The 20,054-nt window shown below is 42.1% G+C and overlaps 1 protein-coding gene across 1 annotated transcript in view; it reads left to right on the plus strand.

Annotated features, from left to right (window-relative positions):
* The first annotated feature begins 11,758 nt into the window (after window positions 1-11,758).
* Window positions 11,759-20,054, plus strand: part of Plin2 (perilipin 2) — a 23,351-nt gene continuing 15,055 nt past the window's right edge. The window contains exons 1-5 of the mRNA XM_015502571.2: window positions 11,759-11,913; window positions 13,364-13,422; window positions 13,509-13,704; window positions 15,163-15,245; window positions 19,194-19,479. Of these exons, the coding sequence (XP_015358057.2) occupies window positions 13,393-13,422; window positions 13,509-13,704; window positions 15,163-15,245; window positions 19,194-19,479 (595 nt within the window). The 5' untranslated portion in view covers window positions 11,759-11,913; window positions 13,364-13,392. The remainder of the gene's footprint in view (window positions 11,914-13,363; window positions 13,423-13,508; window positions 13,705-15,162; window positions 15,246-19,193; window positions 19,480-20,054) is intronic.

Genomic DNA, 20,054 nt, shown 5'->3' on the forward strand with positions numbered 1-20,054 from the left:
GGAGACTGTGATGTATGTAAAGTCCCGCCCTCCCCCAAAAAAAGTGTACTTAAGCATTGCACAACCCCTGCTCTGGGCTCTGGGCTGCTTTCCCTTCTCAAGTGGGCACGGAGCCCCAGCATGCTGGTTCAATAAATCCCCTTCTGCCAATTGCATGAGTGGTCACTTGGTGGTCTCTTTCTCCGACGCTTCGCCGGACCCTTACATTACATTCCCAGGAAATAGGGTCTTACTAAGTTTCTTAGGGCTTCGCTAAATTGCTGAGGCTGGCTTTGAACTCACAATCCTCCTGCCTAACCTCCTAAACCACTGAGATTATAGGCCTGCACCACTGCCACTGTGCCTGGTTCTCCATGGTATTTGGAGAGGGAACAAAAGAAGGAGAGAAGATCAAGTTCTGGAATGACTAGAGTAACTGGTTCATGCAAGAAGTTGTTCCTCCTGGTTACCAGTTTGAATTGGTTAAGACAGAAATCATCTGGCCGTATGGCTTCCTGCTTGTGACATTATTTTGTTCTCAGATCCATGAGAAAGGCAGATGAAAAGAAGAAATGAACAGAAGATTATCTCCCCATATTTGAATAGAACTATCTTGTGATAAGGAAATTTAAAAAGTTATCTGGCTTGAGATAATCTTTGAGGAAAGGTAATTTTTTTTTTTTTTTGTACTGAGCAGGGGCACTCAACCACTGAGCCACATCTCCAGCCCTATTTTATATTTTATTTAGAGACAGGGTCTCACTGAGTTGCTTAGTGCCTCACTGTTGCTGAAGCTGGCTTTAAACTCATGATCCTCCTGCGTCAGCCTCTGGTGCTGCTGGGATGACACCTGGCTAAGATAAATTTTTGTTATTATTGTTTTTGATTTGTTGAGATATTATAGCTGAAAGGAACCCTAGATATAATCTCATCTGATTTATTCATTTTACTGAGGGCTATACTGGTCAAGAGTATTTATTGTCCAAGAGCACAAACCACACCAAGTAGAAATAAGCAGTGTACATTGGAAAGTCAGACACACCCTGTCTAAAGCCCAACACTGCCTCTGTTTATGTCTTAGGGTTGGAGAACATCTCACATGAGTGAAGAGCTGAGTTGTGCAGAGTAGAGTTTGCCAAAGGTGTTCCAGACGGAAAGAACAGAGGGAGGGCAAGCTACACAATGAAAGAGATTTGGAGAAGATTCTTGAATGGAGCTGGTGCATATGGTGTTAATACTGGAGGGAGGAGAAATACTGAGGTGCAAGGGAAGCAGTTGTCTGCTGACCCTGACTCAAAAACAAAACCAAACCAAAAAAGAGCCAGGCAAGTTGGTACATGCCTGTAATCCTGGTGACTCAGGAGGCTGAGGCAGAAGGATTGCAAGTTCAAGTCAAGCCTGTGAAAACACGCTCACCTGTCCAAGCCCAAAGAATGAACTAAGAAACACAAGGTCCAGCAAAAACCACAGCTCTACTTTAATGATGGTCTGCAAGATTGGGTGCCTGGTGGATAGGACACACATAGGGTACAACCAGCATTTTATCCCCTAGAGTGCAAGATCCCACTTCTGGGTTCCTCAGTGGCTGAGTACTATGGGGTATACAATCTTCCTGAACATTACCTAGGTGTTTTACTGACTCCTTTTTTTTTTTTTTTTTTTGGTGATTCTGGGGATTGAAACTAGGGGCTTATGCATGCAAGGTTTTACTGACTCTTAACGGGTTATTTAAAGAAATGTATCTTTATCACATGGGACTATGCTAGTGGCACCTCAAAAAAAAAAAAAGAAAGAAAGAAAAAAGTATACTTTTAGTTGTTGTTCCCACTTCCCTTTGTCCTTTTGGCACATACAGTTCAGCTCTGTTGGTCAGGCATGGGGGGGGGGCCTTCCTTCTCACCTTCTGTTAGCAAGGGGGCTTTGAATTTTTACACTCTGGTGTTAATTTCTTCTAACTGTTCATTTTGTTCTCCTTCCAGCTGCTTTTCTTAGATCCCAAGTCAGTGGTAAAGTGCCCCTGGGTTTAATCCCCAGTACCTAAAGTAAATAAATAAATAAAAATCCCCCCAAACAAACAACAAACAAATAAACAAAAAATAACCCTCCCCACCTCCAGTAGATTCAGTAGCTTTGGGATGGGAGACAGGATGTCTCACAATGTCAGTGATTCTGATGCACCAGGCAGTCCCCAAACCACACCATGAGAAATCACTTTTTATTAAAAAAAAAAAAAAAAGTTTTCAATCTTTAGAGACTAACAGAATTACCTGGATGATTTCTTAAACCACAGATTGCTGGGCCTATGCCCAGAGTCTCTGATTTACTAGGCTTAGGGTGGGATCTGAGAAATTCCCTTGTAATGCTAATGTTGCTGATCAGGAACTCCAGTTTGAGAACCATAGATGAAAAGCATATTGAGTATGTATACCATTTCCTATCTTAATAATCCAGAAGAATTTTTGTTTCAGAGTGACTTTTTGGGGAGAGTATAGTTGAGTGGTAGAGCACCTGTCTAGCATGAGCAAGACCTTGGGTTCAGTCCCCAGCACTGCAAATGAAAAGAAAAAAAAAAAAAAAAAAGAAAAGTAACTTCTAAGAAATAATAGAATGGTATTTATGAAGCACTGATCACTCACAAACTTAAATTTAATTCAATAACCATTTGTTCAACATCTATTTCATATTGCCATCATGTGTGAAGGGTTACAAGAATGAAGAGCTTTCTTGACCTCAAAGGAAAAAAAGATTGTATAAAATGTAAATAATAAAGCTGGATGTGGTGGTATGTGCCTGCAGTTCCAGCTTCTCAGGAGGCTGAGATTGGAGGATTACTTTGTTCATGATTTCTAGACCAGCCTAGGCAATGTAGTGAGAACCTAACTCAAAACAAACAAACAAACAAAAAACCCAACTAACCAACAAAACAAAACAAAACAAAGAAAATAAAAACAAACAATACTGAGCCTGGGGGTATAACTCAGTGGTAGACTGTGAGCTTAGCATATGTAAAAGACCCTGGGTTCAATTGCTAGCACCAAAAAAAAAAAAAAAAAAAAAAAAAAAAANGTGTGCACCATCCTTTGTGGGTTTGCAGAGTCTAGCTCTGTAACAGGAGTTCCTTTCATGTAACAGGGGTCCACTTTATGTCTTGAATATAAACCTTGACCACTGGTGGCTTATTTTTTCATACTAGGGATTGAACTCAGGGCCCCTTAACCATTGAGTCACATCCCCAAACCTTTTTATTTTGAGACAGGATCTTGCTAAGTTGCCTGGGGCCTTGCTAAATTGCTGAGGCTGGCTTTGAACTTGGGATCCTCCTGCCTCAGCCTCCTAAATTGCTGGGATTACAGGTATGTGCCACTGAGCCTGGCTGGTGGTTTATTTTAAAACTGAAATTCTTTTTTTTTTCTTTCCTCATCTTCCTCTTCTCTTCCTTAATTTTGAGGGATAGGTTGGGAGAACAAGATTAACACTCTTCCTGATCTGAGTAACCAGTCCTTCCACTTATACCCCACTGTCTGAACAAAGCAACACTGGACCTGGAAATGGGAAAACAGCTCTCTTAAGTATCAAGTGAATATTTTTTTTAATATTTATTTTTTAGTTTTCGGTGGACACAACATCTTTCATTTTATTTTTATGTGGTGCTGAGGATTGAACCCAGCGCGCCGCACATGCCAGGAGAGCGCGCTACCACTTGAGCCACATCCCCAGGCCGGATCAAGTGAATATTAATTACATCTATTAACAATATCTGGAAAACATCTCATATAGTGTTATGCTCGAATTCGGGACCCCCAAAAGACCACCAGAGACCCAAGATCGATGTAAGCAGCAAAGAGGTGTTTATTGCGAGCTAGCTCGGTCCTCCGCGCACACACACAGCAACTGGTGACGCTGAGAGGCCCCCAACCCAGGGTTTGCAGCAGTTTTATACATTCTTTGGAGAAGGCAGGGACTTCACATACATCATAGCATCTCTTAGCAAATCATCACACACCGCGGGAAAATCAAATAACAACTCTAAAACATGATTAGCACATTCACTGGCGGGAACAAGTTGGGTAGGGGTGATTGGTCAGTACAAAAGGGGTATTCATTTGAACTGATTGGTTTAAGCCAAGAGGGGTGTATGTGCTGAACTACATGGTTTCCCAACATGTTATCAACCACCATAAACTACTGGGAGGGTCATCTGGCATCCCAGGTATTTCCCTGTCTCATGCAGATTGGTGGCTGCTAAGGGGTTGCTATGGATCCCCACCTAGCCTGACTGAGTCAGGGACACCTGGCGCAGCAGATCTCTCCTGTTATTTGTACATAAACAACTTAGCAGGGTAGGAATGTGCCTAGGAGTGCTCTGTGGGTCTTTCCAAGGACAAAGGTGATGTCCCTTCCTTGGCAGGCTTTGCTCTGAGGTAGAGGCTGGTTTTTCAATGGTTCCCTTTTTAAAACCTTTGGTTCCTCCTACCAGTTCGAATGGCAGCTTCTGTGACATGAGTCTGTTGCCTTTCTCTTTTGCTAGCAAAGCAATACTACTTCTTTTTTCTTTTTTTTTCTCAAAGCCTTGTCCTTGTTATTGGATCAGCATCAGGCACAATGACAGAGCTTTCAGTATGAGGCCCAGATTAGTCCCTGGGGCCTTCTCTTTCACAGGAAAATAAAAGCAACAGGAAACTTTCCCAACTTTAAAGAGGGGAAGTGACTCACAGGCTTAACACAGAGAAAGATGGAGATATTCTGTAGGTGAAAGGGCAAGAGTCTTCTGAAGCAAAATAAGAGGAATTGAAACCAGTGATGCTTTACCACTGAGCTCCATCTCCAGCCCTTTTTATTTTTGAGACAGGGTCTCACTAAGTTGCTTAAGGCCTTGCTAAATTGCTGAGTCTGGCCTCAAATTTACAATCCTTCTACCTTAGCTTCCCTAGTCATCCACACTTGGCACATTAGTGAGAAATCTTTTGAGTAGGGATGGAGTGATAATAGATTGAATATTTGCTCAGAGAGTAACTTGATTTTACTATCATCACAGGAAAGCAGGGAGCTGAAACTCCAAACTGCCAAGATCCTGGCAACAAAAACACTCAGGGTCTCACTCTAAGGGAACTGGGCCGTGCGAAATAACCACACAAGAGATAGAGATATCTTTTTCTTTAGGGGTCCCAAGAAAGAAAGAGAACCAGCATGTGCTTGTTGAGGGCCTCAGCTGAGTCAGGATGAAGTCTGGCATATTGCCAGAAGGGAGTGGTTGAGAGGTGACGCCAGCGAGCCATTGAGATGATGATGGTTATGTTAAGCTGTGTATTCAATTGTATATTTGACTTTTACTGTCCGGCAATAGGGCGGCTCTTGCTGCTTCAGAGCCCACTACTTTGGAGTTCCCGTGGGGTTCCAAGGGAGAGTGCCAGCAACCTCAGTGGAGGGGAGAGTGTTCCCAGGGAGCGTGTGTGGAGTGCTGGTGGAGTTTGGCAATAAAGAGTTGCTGTTTTGAACCTACAAGTGCTTCGTGGCAGCATTTGTGCCCAGCCAGACTGCGGCATGTGCTGACCCTTTTACTGAGGTGAAGCCATTCAAATGAGGCAAGTGGTCAGGTTTCAGGGGATTGAGTCTAGCTTCATGAAGTCTGCAGTCAACAGGTTGGCTGACATCTAGGAAGGACACACCCAAAGGCAGAGCAAGGGGACTACAAAGGGCATTTCCATGGAACATTCTATCCCAAACAGGGCAAAGGAGTAAATCACAAAGGAACAGGTGAGGGTAGCTCGATTCATGGGGCTGCAGAAAGGCACGCCTACGCATGAAGACACATTCTGCTACTTCAAGGATCAGGCAGTGTCTGGGGCCACTATGAATGTGGCCAGATCACAACGAAAATGATCAACAGAGCCTCTACTGATCATGGGAAGGAAAATGCTGGTCACTCAGCGCGACGGCCCCCACACCAAACCTTGGTTCTTGTGTTCCAATGAAAGAAAAATTAAAGTCAGACACCAAAAGCCATGTAAGATAACTTTATTTTAAATGACAGTAGAGTAGAAATTAGGTGAGAATAAAGTACAAGTAAAGAAAGGCTCAAGCACAGAGCACTCAAGAGAGAATGACAAAGGAGATAATGCTGTCTCCAAATTTATTACTGTTTGATTGTTTACCAGGAGAACTGTGGACTACCCTCTATACTCTTTGCCATTGGGTGTTCAACTCCTCCTTCACATCTGGTGGTGGAGGTTTTGACCTTCGTTGGTCCCCTCCAGGACTGTCCTGGTGGCCATCCTATGTAGAGGGGCTTAATCTGAAAGTCAATTACATGTTAATGTGGGCATTGGGATCAGTAGCCAGTCAGAGGTTACCTTGCTGTTTCTGTGCTACTAAAGAACCCCTTGTTCTGAGCTAGTAGAAGACACTTGGTACCATAACTTCTAATTTTATCTTGATCTTGATGGGTCCTGTCAAGAGTTAATCCCAGCCAGGTGTGGTGGCATAGGACTCTAATCCCAGTGGTTTGGGAGGCTGAAGCAGGAGGATCACAGGTTCAAAGCCAGCCTCAGCAACAGCGAGGTGCTAAGCAACTCAGTGAGACCCCATCTCTAAATAAAATACAAAATAGGGCTGGCAGACCTGGGGTTGTGGCTCAGCCATACAGCGCTTGCCTCATATGTGTGAGGCACTGGGTTTGATCTTCAGGAGCACCAATGAATAAATAAATAAATAAATAAATAAATAAAATAAAGATATTGTGTCCACTTATAACTAAAAAATAAATATTTAAAAAATTTTGAAAAAAAATAAACAAAATAAAGGTATTAAAAAACCCCATGTATACTTAAAACAAAACAAAACACTGGATGTAGCCAGTGGTTGAGTACCCCTGAGTTCAATCCCTGGTAACCTCCCCCCCCAAAAAAGTTCCATAAATCCTTTCTTGAGGCATCCCCCTCCCCATTATCCCTTTAACTTTTGTCTGTTTATCCTCAAGTTTTGCATACTCTGATGTTTTTCTACAGGCTATCTGCTACAAATTATTTATTCTGTCTTGGCAGTAACTTAAAGAAAACTCTTAAGAGTACTTAGAAGTAAACCTGTGACTTTGACATACATTTCACTTCCCATTGCTAGCTACTACCAACCCAATACCTGACAGATTACTGAGAAATATGTATAGAATAGGGGTAGAGTGATAATATAGACTGAAAATTACATAGAGCTTTATTGTAACAGTGGTCCTGTTGCTGAAAGCTTGGTCCTTGTCCCTGATACCAATCCAATGGGGACACAGTTGGGTTTTTTTTGTTTGTTTTTGATAGTGCTGGGGATTGAACCTAGGGCCTTGTGTATGCTAGATAAGTGTTCTACCAGCTGATCTGTATCCCCGACCTCAAGGACACAGTTGAGAAAAAGAAAAAAGAGGGTTTATTGCTTTGTTAGCAAAGGAGAAACACAGGGGACTCCTTTCCCAAAGGCTGTGATTCTGCCCATCCATAGGAACAGGGGGGTTTTTATAGAGGTGAAAAAGAGAAAATAAGAATAGAGAGGAGAGACCAGAAAAAAAGAAGACCAAGGAGGAGAAGTCTGGGAAAAGAAAAAAAAAAATGAAAGTTTCAAAGCCCCAGGGATATAGTCAAAGCATCAAGTGAACCCCTGTTATAGTCCATTTTAGCCCTTGCTGCTCTGACACCGTGACTTATTTTTTAAAGGGCATGTTTCTTTCTCTTCTTCTCTTTCTCCTCCTCCCTAACTTCTTTCTCTCCATAATCTCAGGAGACACAGGATTGCCTTTCTCACTCATTTTAGGCAGAGTTATCAGTCCTTGAAGACACACCCACCATAGGAAAAAAGTAATTTAGATTTGGGGATGACACCAGAAGATCTCAGAAAAGACCAGCTCCCAAATTAAGAAGTGAATTACAGGGGCTGGGGATGTGGCTCAAGCGGTAGCGTGCTTGCCTTGCATGCATGCGGCCCGGGTTCGATCCTCAGCACCACATACAAAACAAAGATGTTGTATCCGCCGATAACTCAAAAATAAATATTAAAATTAAAAAAAAAAAAAGTGAATTACAACTCTGACAGAGAACATGTGGAATGCAGCCTTGGATTCACCTCTTTAAAAACCTCCTGTTCCCTCTGATAGACAGAATCACAGCCTCTGGGACAGGAGACCCCTGTGTTTCTCTTGTGCTAGCAAAGCAATAAAAGTTATTCCTTTTTCTCAAAAATGTGTCCTCATTACTGGATTGGCATTGGATGCAAGGAGAAGCTTTCAATAACATTACCTTATGGTACTGTTACTGTTTTGGAGAGGTTAGGCTACACCTCTCATTATTTTACAAATATTCAGTCAAGTTGGCAGGAAAATAGGTTTTATTCAAAGCCAATTTAAGGAAAATTTTTGTTTCAAAATTTCCATCTTAGTTGATTGTGGTGGCACATGCCTGTAATCCCAGTTATTTAGGAGGCTGAGGCAGGAGGATCACAAGTTCAAGGCCAGCCTCAGCAATTTAGCAAGGCCCTAAGAACTTATCAAGTTCCAAAAAAAAAAAAAAAAGAGGTCTTGGGGATATGGCTCAATGGTAAAGCACCCCTGGGTTCAAAAACAAACAAAACACCCCAAAACACATGAATCAATTTCCACCTTTGGAGGCTCTGTGGAAAGAAAAATTTAATAGAGATAGCAATTTGAGAAAAAAAATGCAGTAAATACACATGCAGATTTAGTTAACCTGTGCAGGACTGGTGGGGCAGGGGGTAATCTCTACTTAGCCTCTTAGATATTCCTCACCTTCTAGCCTTTTAGCCTTTACTTTCAGCATGAGGAAGTTGTCCTCAATTTCAAAAATACCCCCTCCCCCCCAAAAAAAAATCATTCAACTTTTCAATTTCAAAAATACCAAAAAATCTACAATGCCCAAAAGAGACTCTAGATATTAACTCAATAGAAAATTTTTTTGGGGGGGGGTGGTGTTTAGCCACTGAGCTACATCTCCAGTCCTTTTAATTTCTTGAGACAGGGTGTTGCTAAATTGCTGAGGCTGGCTTTGAATTTGTAATCCTTCTGCTCCCCAAATACTGGGATTACAGACATAGGCCACTGAGTCTGGCTAAATAAAGAGATTTTTATTTTATTTTTAGAGACAGGTGCTTTGCTATGTTGCCCAAACTGGTCCCAAATTCCTGGACTCAAGGGCTCCACCCACGTCAGCCTCCCTGAGTGATGAGACTACAGGTGTACCCCACCACACACAGCTAGGGATACATTTTTAAAAAATATTTTTTAGTTGTTAATAGATCTTTATTTTATTCATTTATTTATATGTGGTGCTGAGAATCTGGAACCCAGCGCCTCACACATGCCACATGCTCTACCACTGAGCCACAGCCCCAGGGATACATTTTTATGGGTCAATCTGGAGCTTTAAATATGATAAACAGCGTCCTTTCCCACACACATTGCTTAAGTAACCGAGGTGAATGCCTTCTAAGATTCTCACAGTTTTAACTCCATAGCTTGACAAACAGCTTGTCTCTGGGGCTCCAGTGTTTTACAGCCTCTCCTTTGCCTCCACTGTAAAGATGGGATGGCACTACTTTTCCCAAGAGGTTGGAGACCAAAGCCAGTGGCAATCTCACTTGGAGGGGAAGAAATCCACTAAACCTATACTTGGCCTCAGGTGGCCACACAATTTGTGTGCAAAAATAACCTGGTTCAAGTCCCTGTTACACAAGAAAAAACTGAGACTTGGATGTTGATAATTTAGATTTCTTACGAAAAAAAAAATAAAATCAAGCAGTGCTGGCCACGGTGGTGCAAACCTGTAATTCTAGGGACTGGGAAGACTGAAACAGGAGTTTCAAAAGTTCAATACCAGCCTGAGCAATTCAGGGAGATCCTGTCTCAAAATCAAATTTAAAAAAGAATGGAGGCTGGACATGGTGGTGCATAGCTGTAATCACAGAGGCTTGAGAGGCTGAGGCAGGAGGAGTGCAAGTTCAAGACTAGCTGGAGATATGGCTCAGTAATAAAGCTCTCTGTGGTCAATCCCTATTACTGTTAGGGAAGAGAGAGATGAGAATGGAGGGAACATGAAGTTAAGAGAATAATCCTATAAAATAGGTCCACAGTGCTGACCTGTACATGCTTTCTTTTCCAAGAAGCTATACCTGCAGCCCTGACTGGCCTAAATGGACAGGACATGTCACATTCCTCAGCAAACTACCTGTTAACTGCAGGAGAAATGCAGGCCCAAAATAATGTTGATAAATTACTCTTAAGGGGAAGACTTTTGTGAGCAGATCCTAAAAGTCTGGGAGATGACAGTTCCTCCTAACCATAAAATCTGTAACACTATATGGTTAATAATCCAATTATGAACTGATCAGCATGGGCTAAGGTGATCTAGAGTTGCCATGGCAGTGGGTACTTGGAAGTCTGATGTCATCTTGCTGTCAGTCAAAAGTAAAGAGGGTGGACCTGAGCAGGATTCTTTGGGAACTTCTCTGGGATTCCCAATAACACTAGAGTAAAAGAGAGGCACATTGTTTCTCTCCTCTCGGAGACGACCCACTCTCTCTTTTGAGAGGGTCTCCTTTCTCCTGTCCCTTCAATAAATTCATTCCTGTTACTCTGCGTGGCATGTCTGAAATCTGACTTCATCACCCAAATCTAGGTTTGAAAGGTGTATTTTAACACTACCTCAGTGTTTCAGAAGGCCCCAGCTCTTTAACAGTACCAGGGAGAAAAAAAAATTTTTTTTTAAACTATGAATTAGAAGAAAAGAGTTGGGGCTGGGGTTGTGGCTCAGCTGTTGAGCGCTCGCCTACCATATGTGAGGCACTGGGTTCGATCCTCAGCACCACGTGAAAAGTAAATAAAGATTTAAAAAAAGAAAAAATGAAAGTTGGCCACCTTGCATAAGCACAGGCCATATCATTAGGAAATCACTTGTAATTAAGTCTTTTGAGGAAAAGGAAAAAGAGGAAGAGAAGAAGGAAAGACAACAGAAGACGCTCATGCTAGGGCTCTTTTTGAAAATTTCCATTCATCTTTAAATTAGAAAAGTGTTTGACAAATTGTCTAAACAGTCAAAAGAGCAGTGGAAGAACTTTCCACAAGCACATTGTTGGGTTAGAATTTCATAAACTTTAAATGTTACTTGTTTGCTAAAAATATCCTAGAAGCAGCCAAGGTTGCCCTTTTTTAAGAATTCCATTCTGAGGATTCACTCTAAGGATTAATTACCTTCCTGGTCTGGAGCTAGAACCCAGTGCCTCGCTCCTGCGTGCTCTACTACTTAAGAGTTCATTTGCGTTTTTCAAAACCCCAAAGGCCACCTGGGCTCCTTCCGCCATTTGCCACCGACCTCGCTGGGCCCCTAAAACGGGAAAACACGTGCTCCCCACCGACTGACACCGAGGCAAAGAGGGAAGCGACAGGCGAATCCCGCAGACCTATACAGCAACCCCCACGTGCTCACAGCGCGGCTCCGGGCGCCCCCGCTATATATGCTCCTCCTCTTTTGTCTCTCCTTAGGCCGGGATCAGGCTAAGATCCCCTCCCCCAGGCAGGTGCCCCGCCCCTCCCTCCAGCCGCCCCCTCCTTCCAGGGCCCTTGAACCTGGCGGAGGTCCCTACCCACTGGCAGCCCCCTCTCACGTCTCTCCCTGACTGGTCATACCGCTGGCCCGCGGCGGTGGGAGGAGGCGCAGGCAGGCAACTGAAAGCGACACCCGTTCTTTGACCTGAGGTGTTCCTCGTCCCTGGCCTCCATCACGTGTTGCAGAGACGCGGGGCGGGGCGGGCGAGGTGGGGCATATATAGCGGGGGCGCCCGGGAGCCGCGCTGTGTGAGCGTGTCGGGGTTGCTCTACGGCCTGNCGGGGTTGCTCTACGGCCTGCGTGAGACTCGTCCGCCTCTTACCCTCTTCGCTGCGGTCTGTCGGTGGGTGCGCACCCCCCAGCCACCGTGCACCAGCGAGCTGCCCCGGGCCACCCCGCAATGCCGAGATGGGAGGGATCCTCGGGTTTTGAGGGCTGCTGCTGTGCTCCCAGCGGGGTTCTAAACTGGACCGCCGAGGACGGTGGTCCCGGGGCCTGGGAGCGGGTGGGCTCCGGGACGCCTGCTCTCCGTCGTCCGTGCTCCACCGGCGCTTTTGTTGATGGAGGCTTTTCTCCTAATAGCTTCTGTGCTGTTATCAAGAATCTCTTGGTGTGCAAGGAAGGTTGTGGGGAAGGAGTTAGGAAATTGTTGTAAGGCAAGAGTTTTGGGGGGGTATACAGTAACAATAAGGCTATCAATACTTCTCCAGGTTTCTGTTTTTTTTCTCTCTCGACCCTTCTCGGTACCAAGGATTGAATCCAGGGGCGCTTTACCAGTGAGCCCTATTTTGTATTTTATTTAGAGACAGGGTCTTGCTAAATTGCTGAAGCTGTCTTGAACTCAGATCCTCCTGCTTTCAGCCTTCCTAGACGCTGGGATTACCAGTGTGTGCCTCCGCGGCTGGCTCTTACTCATTTCTTGTAGAACTGTGACCCTTGGTGGTGGGAGACTTGGGCTGACACGCCCAGAAGTGGTGGGCAGCCGGCTTGGCCGGTTATTTGCTTCCAGGTTAGCTGATTGTCAGGGCGGCAGTTTTGTGTGGGTATGGGTTCTTGGGGCTACAAAAATATACACGTAACACATCCTGAAATGTTTTTCAATTCCTCTGAGCACCTCCTTCCTCTTAAGCTTGGTTGCTCATAAAGTAGTTTCAGTCCTTTTAGAAGGGAGTTAAAAATAAGCCCCCATAAAAGTGCTCCAACTTTATTGTCCTGATCCTTTGATTTCTCAAAGGAGTGTTGACTAAAATATCTTCTATTGAAACTTTTCTTTAGTCTCAACATGGATTTTAATCTGGTTAGCAACTTGTGAGCAAAAAAAAAAAAGCATTTGTGAAGCTGGGCATAGTGGGTCTCACCTATAATCCCAGCGACTCAGGAAGCTGAGGCAGGAGGATAGCAAGTTTGAAGCCAGCTTCAGCAACTTAGGAACACCATGTCTTCAAAAAGGGTTTGTGGTTTACCTTAGTGGTAGAGTTTAGCCTAACGTGGAATCCCTTAAATCCCCAGTTAAGGATGGGCATTTCTAGCTTCCTGGTGGTGAAGCAAGACAACTATGTCAACAACTTTGACTTTCCCTGCTGTGCCTCTTTTCTAAGTTTAAACTTAAGCTCCCAAAACTACCTTAAGGGGTGTTTGCCCAGGAGAGGACTCAGAGGATGGGAAGAAGCATGGGAGACCACACTTAGCACCTCTTGAATTTTTTTCACTTGAAAGAAGCAAGCGTTTGCTTGGATTGGGGAACTAATCTGGGAATCATCCCAGTGTCCTGAAATCCAGTTTCTCTTCCACAGGTTTGTTTTTTTCCTCCTCAAGGAAGAAAATGGCATCTGTTGCAGTTGATCCTCAACCGGTATGAATTTTAAATAGCCGTTTTCTTGACTCCTTCCTCTCCTGACATGTTTCTATAACTTAACATCTACTCCTCTTTGGTTACAGAGTGTGGTGACTAGGGTGGCCAACCTGCCCTTGGTGAGCTCCACGTATGACCTGGTGTCCTCGGCTTATGTCAGTACAAAGGATCAGTATCCCTACTTGAAGTCTGTGTGTGAGATGGCAGAGAAGGGTGTGAAGACCATGACCTCTGTAGCAGTGACAAGTGCTCTTCCTATCATCCAGAAGCTAGAGCCACAAAGTGAGTGGACATAGTGGCGGACATAGTGGCGCATACCTATAATCCCAACTACTCTGGAGGCTGAGTCAGGATCCTAAGTTTGAGGCCAGTGTGGACAATTTAGTAGATGCTGTCTTCAAAATGAAAATAGAGAAAAGGCTCAGTGGTAAAGTCCCCCAGGATTTAATCATCAGAACTGGAAAAATAGAATCATAAAATGTTGGTTATCTAGCATGTTTTTTTTTTTTCCTTTAGTACTGGGGTGCTTTACCAGTGAACCACATTCCCATTCCTTTTTATTATTTTTCTTTCTTTATTTTTTGAGACAGTGCCTCACTAAATTGCTTAGGGCTTTGCTAGATTGCTGTGAGACTGGGCTTGAACTTGTGATTTTCCTCATCCTCCTGAGATGCTGGAATTTCAGGTGTGTGCCACCATGCCTGGCTCACTTAGCATGTTTTCATAGTTGATCCATTTTACTGTATCATATCAGCCCTTCATCCCTTTTTATTGTGGAAAAATACCTCATTGTGTACTTAGACATATTTTTGTTTATTCATCAGTTGATGGACACTTGGGTTGCTTCTACATTTTGTAGATGATATTTCTGTGAATATCTATGTACAAGTTTTTGTATGGACATAATTTAATTTTCTAGGGTACATACTTAGGAATGGAATTCCTGAATCACATAATAATTGTTAAGCTTTTGAGGAACAACCAGACTGTTTTCCAAAGTGGCTGCAACACTTTACATTCCCACAACAGAGTGGGAAGTTTTCTATTTTCTCCACAGTATGCATGAATTTCTTTTAATAAAAATTTTAAATCATTCCCCAAATGGGGGTTAAGTCATGAATTTGCAGGATTGTAAGGAACCTTTAAATGCCAATTTCTAAATGAATTTGGTATGAGTACTTGGCTTGGTCAACCTTAGGGGAAGCTTTGGACTGAAATCTGTACCTTATTAGGGAACTACAGAGTGCTGTTAGCGTACTGTTTCCTGGTGAGAACCCAAAATGTACTGCCATCTACTAAATTAGGTACATGAATTAAGTAGGGATTAAACTAAAATGGAAATGCTAATTTTGAGAGAGTTTCTGGACACTTTATTCTTTGAATAAGGGTTCAGGGAAAGCCTTGCTACTCTTGGCACTAACATTAGGGGTCAGCTGTTGAGGAAGAAGTTTCTTAGCCAACTTCCTACAGACATGATGTTGCCTCTGTGTACACCTCCTTTACACCCTCTTATTTACCTCTTGGTGGAAAAAAGTTTCCAGCAACCTACCAAGCTTCTTTCTGTCTGATCTAGAGAAGCCAGATAATGCATATTGTGGTGAAACATTAAACATTTTGGCTGTTTTGTTATAAAAAGGTTAAAGACCTGAGGTACAGTAGTGTGGGCTCATTCTATAACACGTTACATTGGCATTATTTAGTTTCACTATAGAATCTCAGCAACATTTGTGATTCTTCCAGTTGCAGTTGCTAATACCTATGCCTGCAAGGGGCTGGACAGGATTGAAGAGAAATTGCCTATTCTGAATCAGCCAACATCACAGGTGAGCTTGGGACAAAAGTAATGAGGTCTGCTACTGCACATGTTTTCACGTTCTACTGTTTAGCACAGACTGTGCATGCCATAAACAAGAAAACACTTATTTGTTCCCTTACCCTGGAACTGGATGTATTTTTGAAAGACGTTGGCCACTAACTTACTTTCTGAACTTTTGTTAGGTTGTGTTCAAGAAGCAGAGAACTAGCCAGCTTTGGGTAGAGTACTTTTAGCTTATCAATTTGTGACTTTGCCCTTGTAGATGAAATGGGTCTCAAATAACTGATTCCAGTGTGGTGCTGGATACATTCAGAAGTGGTATATAGAAGATTTTCTTACTTGGTGCATTGCTGATAGGGACTACCATGCATAAGGACAGCAAGCCCATGTTGACAGAAATGATAGGCTTATCAACCCCAGTGATACTTTGGTTCAGATAAGGTACTGAAAGTTTCTTTCAGATTAAAAATACATAAAATGATACCAATTAGTGAGAAATCTGTCTCTGTTTTTCATGATTAAATCACCCCTACTGTGCTAAGTATGGAGTGAACTTAAGGCTTTAACACATGGAAGACCAGTGCTGTACCACTGAGCTAAATCTCCAGCCTTTGTCTTTTGTCTTTCATAATTTAAGTAGATAAGTTTAGTGTATAGCCTTTAGAATTAATTACATGTACATCTGCTTAACAATTTCACTAATGTTGCTTCATACTCATCTGTTGATGAATTATTTTCCATTTTGGATATTTAAATTTTGGTGATTTGTGTATAATACTAAAAATCAGTTTCCTTTATTTAATTTTTTTATTTTATTTTATTTTTTTAATTTATTTATTTTTTTAATTTATTTTTTAGTTCTCAGTAGACACACATCTTTGTTTGTATGTGGTACTGAGGTTCGAACCCGGGCCCCATGCATGCCAGGCGAGCGTGCTACAGCTTGAGCCACATCCCCAGCCAGTTTCCTTTATTTAAAAGGAATTAGATTGGGTTGTTGGAAGCCTAAAGCTCTAGTAAATCAAGACATTTCCAATGCCTTGGTGTATGTATATGTTTATGTATGTGTGTATGTGTATATATACACACATACACACATATATATCTCAGTGGTAGAGCGCTTGCCTAGCATGCATGAGGCCCTGGGTTCAATCTGCAGCACTGGAGGAAAAAAATTAAAAAATTAAAATAAAAAAGTTCTTCCCCTGAGATATTAATAAATAACAAGTAATTTAGGGTAGGTTTTCAAGTGTCTGTATACTCCCTCATCATCTCTCCTGTCTCTTTCCATGTCTTCTCCTTGAATTAGACAGCTCTGTATGCTAATACCTTGAATGTCAAATTTAGTTTGATCTTTAGTTTCCTTGCTGGATTTATGTGACCTGAGCTATATAACCTTACTAACAGGTAACAAGTTACCACCTTTATTCTTGATCCTTTTTCCCCCTTTAACCATATCCTCATGCAAATGTGACATTTGAAGCATGAACTAGATGTTTAGTGTGTTTGTTTTTATTTGGGGTGGTAGCTTGTTGGTGATTGAACCCAGGCCCTTGCACATGCAAAGCATATGCCCTACCATAGAACTACACCCCCAGCCCTGTGGATGTCTAGTTTTTTGTTTGCTTTTTGCCATGCTGTGGATTAAACCCAGGTTCTCAAACTTGGCTAGATAAGAGATCAGCCACTGAGCTAAACCCCAAGTCAAAGGCATCTAGTTTTTTTTTTTTTTTTTTATGATAAGCTATTAGTAGATAAGTCTAAAGATTCTAAAAGATTTATAAATCTTTTGAAATTATTTGAATTTGTTTTAACAACTACATACTTTTTTCTTTTGTGTGCTTTGATTAAAAGCCTATGTAACTGCCTTTTACTTAAGAGATATTTTGCGTATCTCAGTTTGCACTAAAATGAGCAAAGCAGTGGAACCAATGGGGTTAGTTATTTCTAGTATAATTATTAAAGCAGATAACTTCTGTTTATAGGACTAGGAGTTCGCATTTATCTTGGGTGGAGGTCCTTAATAATAAGCCCATGTAATTAAGTTCCAGGTGAACTTACTAGCAAAATCTGCCTTATTTAACTTTTTAATCTTTTTTATTTTGTGTGATACTGGGGATGGAGCACAGAGCCTATGCAGGCCAGGCAAGTGCTCTACCACTGAGCTATACCCCAGCCCTATTTTTTTTTTTTAGTTTTTTATTCTTTAAGAGATGAAGTCAGGCTGTTTTTCCCAGGCTGGTCTCATACTCCTAAGCTCAAATGATCCTCCTGCCTTAGCCTGTGGCCTAAGTAGGACTATAGGTGTATACTATTGCACCCAGCTGAATCCAATGTATCTTAAATTACCATATCTATTCTATTATGTATGTAATACAGATGCCCCTTGACTTTTGACAGTTATGTCAATAAATTCATCAAATTGAAAATATCTTAAAGTCAAATAGTTCATTTAAAGGCTGGGAATATAACTCAGGGGATAGAATGTTTGCCTTAGCATGCTGGAAGCCTGGTTTTGAGAAAAGAAAGTTTTGTTTCCTCACATTTAATCACATAACTATAATTATGGAGCTACAGATGTTCTTGTAATTCTGTTTTCAGGTGAAAGGGTTATGGTGTTGTGATCCTTGTCTCAAATCCCAGCCTTTACCACTTTCATGATATTTCTTATAATTTATTCTTCTCATATTAAAAGTGGCACTGAAGCTGGGTGTGGTGACACATGCATATAATCTCAGTTACTCAGGAGGCTGAGTTAGAAAGATCTCAAGTTAGAGACTAGTGTCTGCAATTTAGTAAGACCCTGTCTCAAAAAATAAAAAGTAACTAGGGAATTAACTCACTGATAAAGCGCTTCTGGGTTCAATCCCCAGTTTAAAAAAAAAAAAAAAAAAAGAGGGGGACGCTGGACTAAGCCAGGATCTAGGTTTTTAGTCCACCTTTCATGTACATCTTGGACAAATCGCCAGTTTATGAAATCACTTTGGAACTTTATGTTCTATGCCTGAGATGTGCCTGAAGGGAATCTTTCATGTCTTTTCCTTTCCCTCCCCTGACTCCAACTTAGAAAAGCTCCTTCTTTGTTTGTTTGTTTGTTTTTTTAATATCAGGAATTGAACCCAGGGGTACTTAACCTCTGAGCCACATCTCCAGCCCACTTTATATTATTATTTAGAGACAGGGTCTCTCTAAGTTGCTTAGGGTCTTGCCAAGTTGCTGAGGCTGGCTTTGAACTCGCAATCCTCCTGCTTCAGCCTCCCAAACTGCTGGGGTTGGAGGTGTGCGCCACCACACCCAGCTGCATCTTCTCCACAGTAACAAAATGAGATAGTGAGCTAGGCTTTCCCACGAGTTAGGGTCTCATGAGTGGAGCATGGGCAGGCTGGTGATTTAGAGGGTCCTGTATGAATGATAGCTATCTAAAGCACTCCTAGCAGGATGGAGAACTGCCTGTGGATTGACCTTCTGGGGCTGTGGGTACAAAGGGCAGCATGTGCATGGCGTACCTATGGCTATGTTCTTAGGCAAGCATGAGCTGTTCTCAGTATAAGCATGCCATTCTTCCCTAGAGTACTTTTTGTACCAAAGGTTTATTTAGTTAAAAACAAAAACAAAAAACTTCCACCAAAAACAACAACAGAAAACCCAGAAAAACAAAACAATATAAAACAGAAAAGTCCCACAACAACTTGCCTTGACAAATGAACAAACTTCATATTTGTTTCCCTCATTTGTACCTGTGAACAATCCTTGAGGAGTGGCTAGGTAGGACAAATAGACCTGACAAAGAAATTAAGGTTAATTGAATACTAGTGACTTAGCCAAGACCTAAAATTAGGCAGCAAAAGGACCAGAATCCTTTTTAACTCTTAAACGATGCTTCCTCTGTAAGACCTTACAGTGGGTTTGTGCCCATATTCCTTATTTGCCAGTTGATCTGCTTTTCCACATTCAGGTTGTTGCCAGTGCCAAAGGGGCTGTGACTGGGGCGAGAGATGCTGTGACGACTACTGTGACTGGGGCCAAGGATTCTGTAGCCAGCACGGTCACAGGGGTGATGGACAAGACCAAAGGAGCGGTGACTGGCGGGGTGGAGAAGACCAAGTCTGTGGTCAATGGCGGCATTAACACAGTTTTGGAAAGTCGGATGGTGCAGTTTGTGAGCAGTGGAGTAGAAAATGCAATCAGCAAATCCGAGATGCTGGTAGATCAGTACCTTCCTCTCACTGAAGAAGAAATAGGTAATTGGGAATTTTGTCTTAAAATAATGTTTTATACCTTAAACTAGTCTTTTAAAAAGGACTATAAAGATTGTCTTTTAAAAAGATTACCTTTATTGAGGTAGACTTTATATACCAAAAACATTTACCTGTTTTCAGTCTAAATTTAGAGTTGTATAGCCATTATCACTGTCCAGTTTAAGAACTTTTGTTTTGTTTGGTTCTAGGGATTGAACTCAGGGGGCTTTACTACACAGCTAAATCTCCAGTGCTTTTTATGTTTTTATTTTGAGACAGGATCTCATTCAATTGCTTAGAACAGACCTATGTCCCCAAAAGTTACTTCATGCCTGTTTGTAGTCAGTCCTTTGTTCCTTCCCCACATAACCACTCATCTTTTTTTATAAATTTCCTACTTAAAGCAATCTGAAGTTTCATACTGAATTATACCTAAGGTTTTTTTAAAAAACTTTTTAATGATAACCACCCCCACCCCTCACCCCCCGCCCCAACATACTAAGTTTTAAAGCTTCAGGAGAAATTTGCCTTGAAAAAAATTTTCTATAAATGGGTTGTCCTTTTTTTTTTTTTTTTTT

The sequence above is a fragment of the Marmota marmota genome, unplaced genomic scaffold, assembly GCF_001458135.2.
Source record: "Marmota marmota marmota unplaced genomic scaffold, marMar, whole genome shotgun sequence".
NCBI classification, from domain to species: domain Eukaryota; kingdom Metazoa; phylum Chordata; class Mammalia; order Rodentia; family Sciuridae; genus Marmota; species Marmota marmota.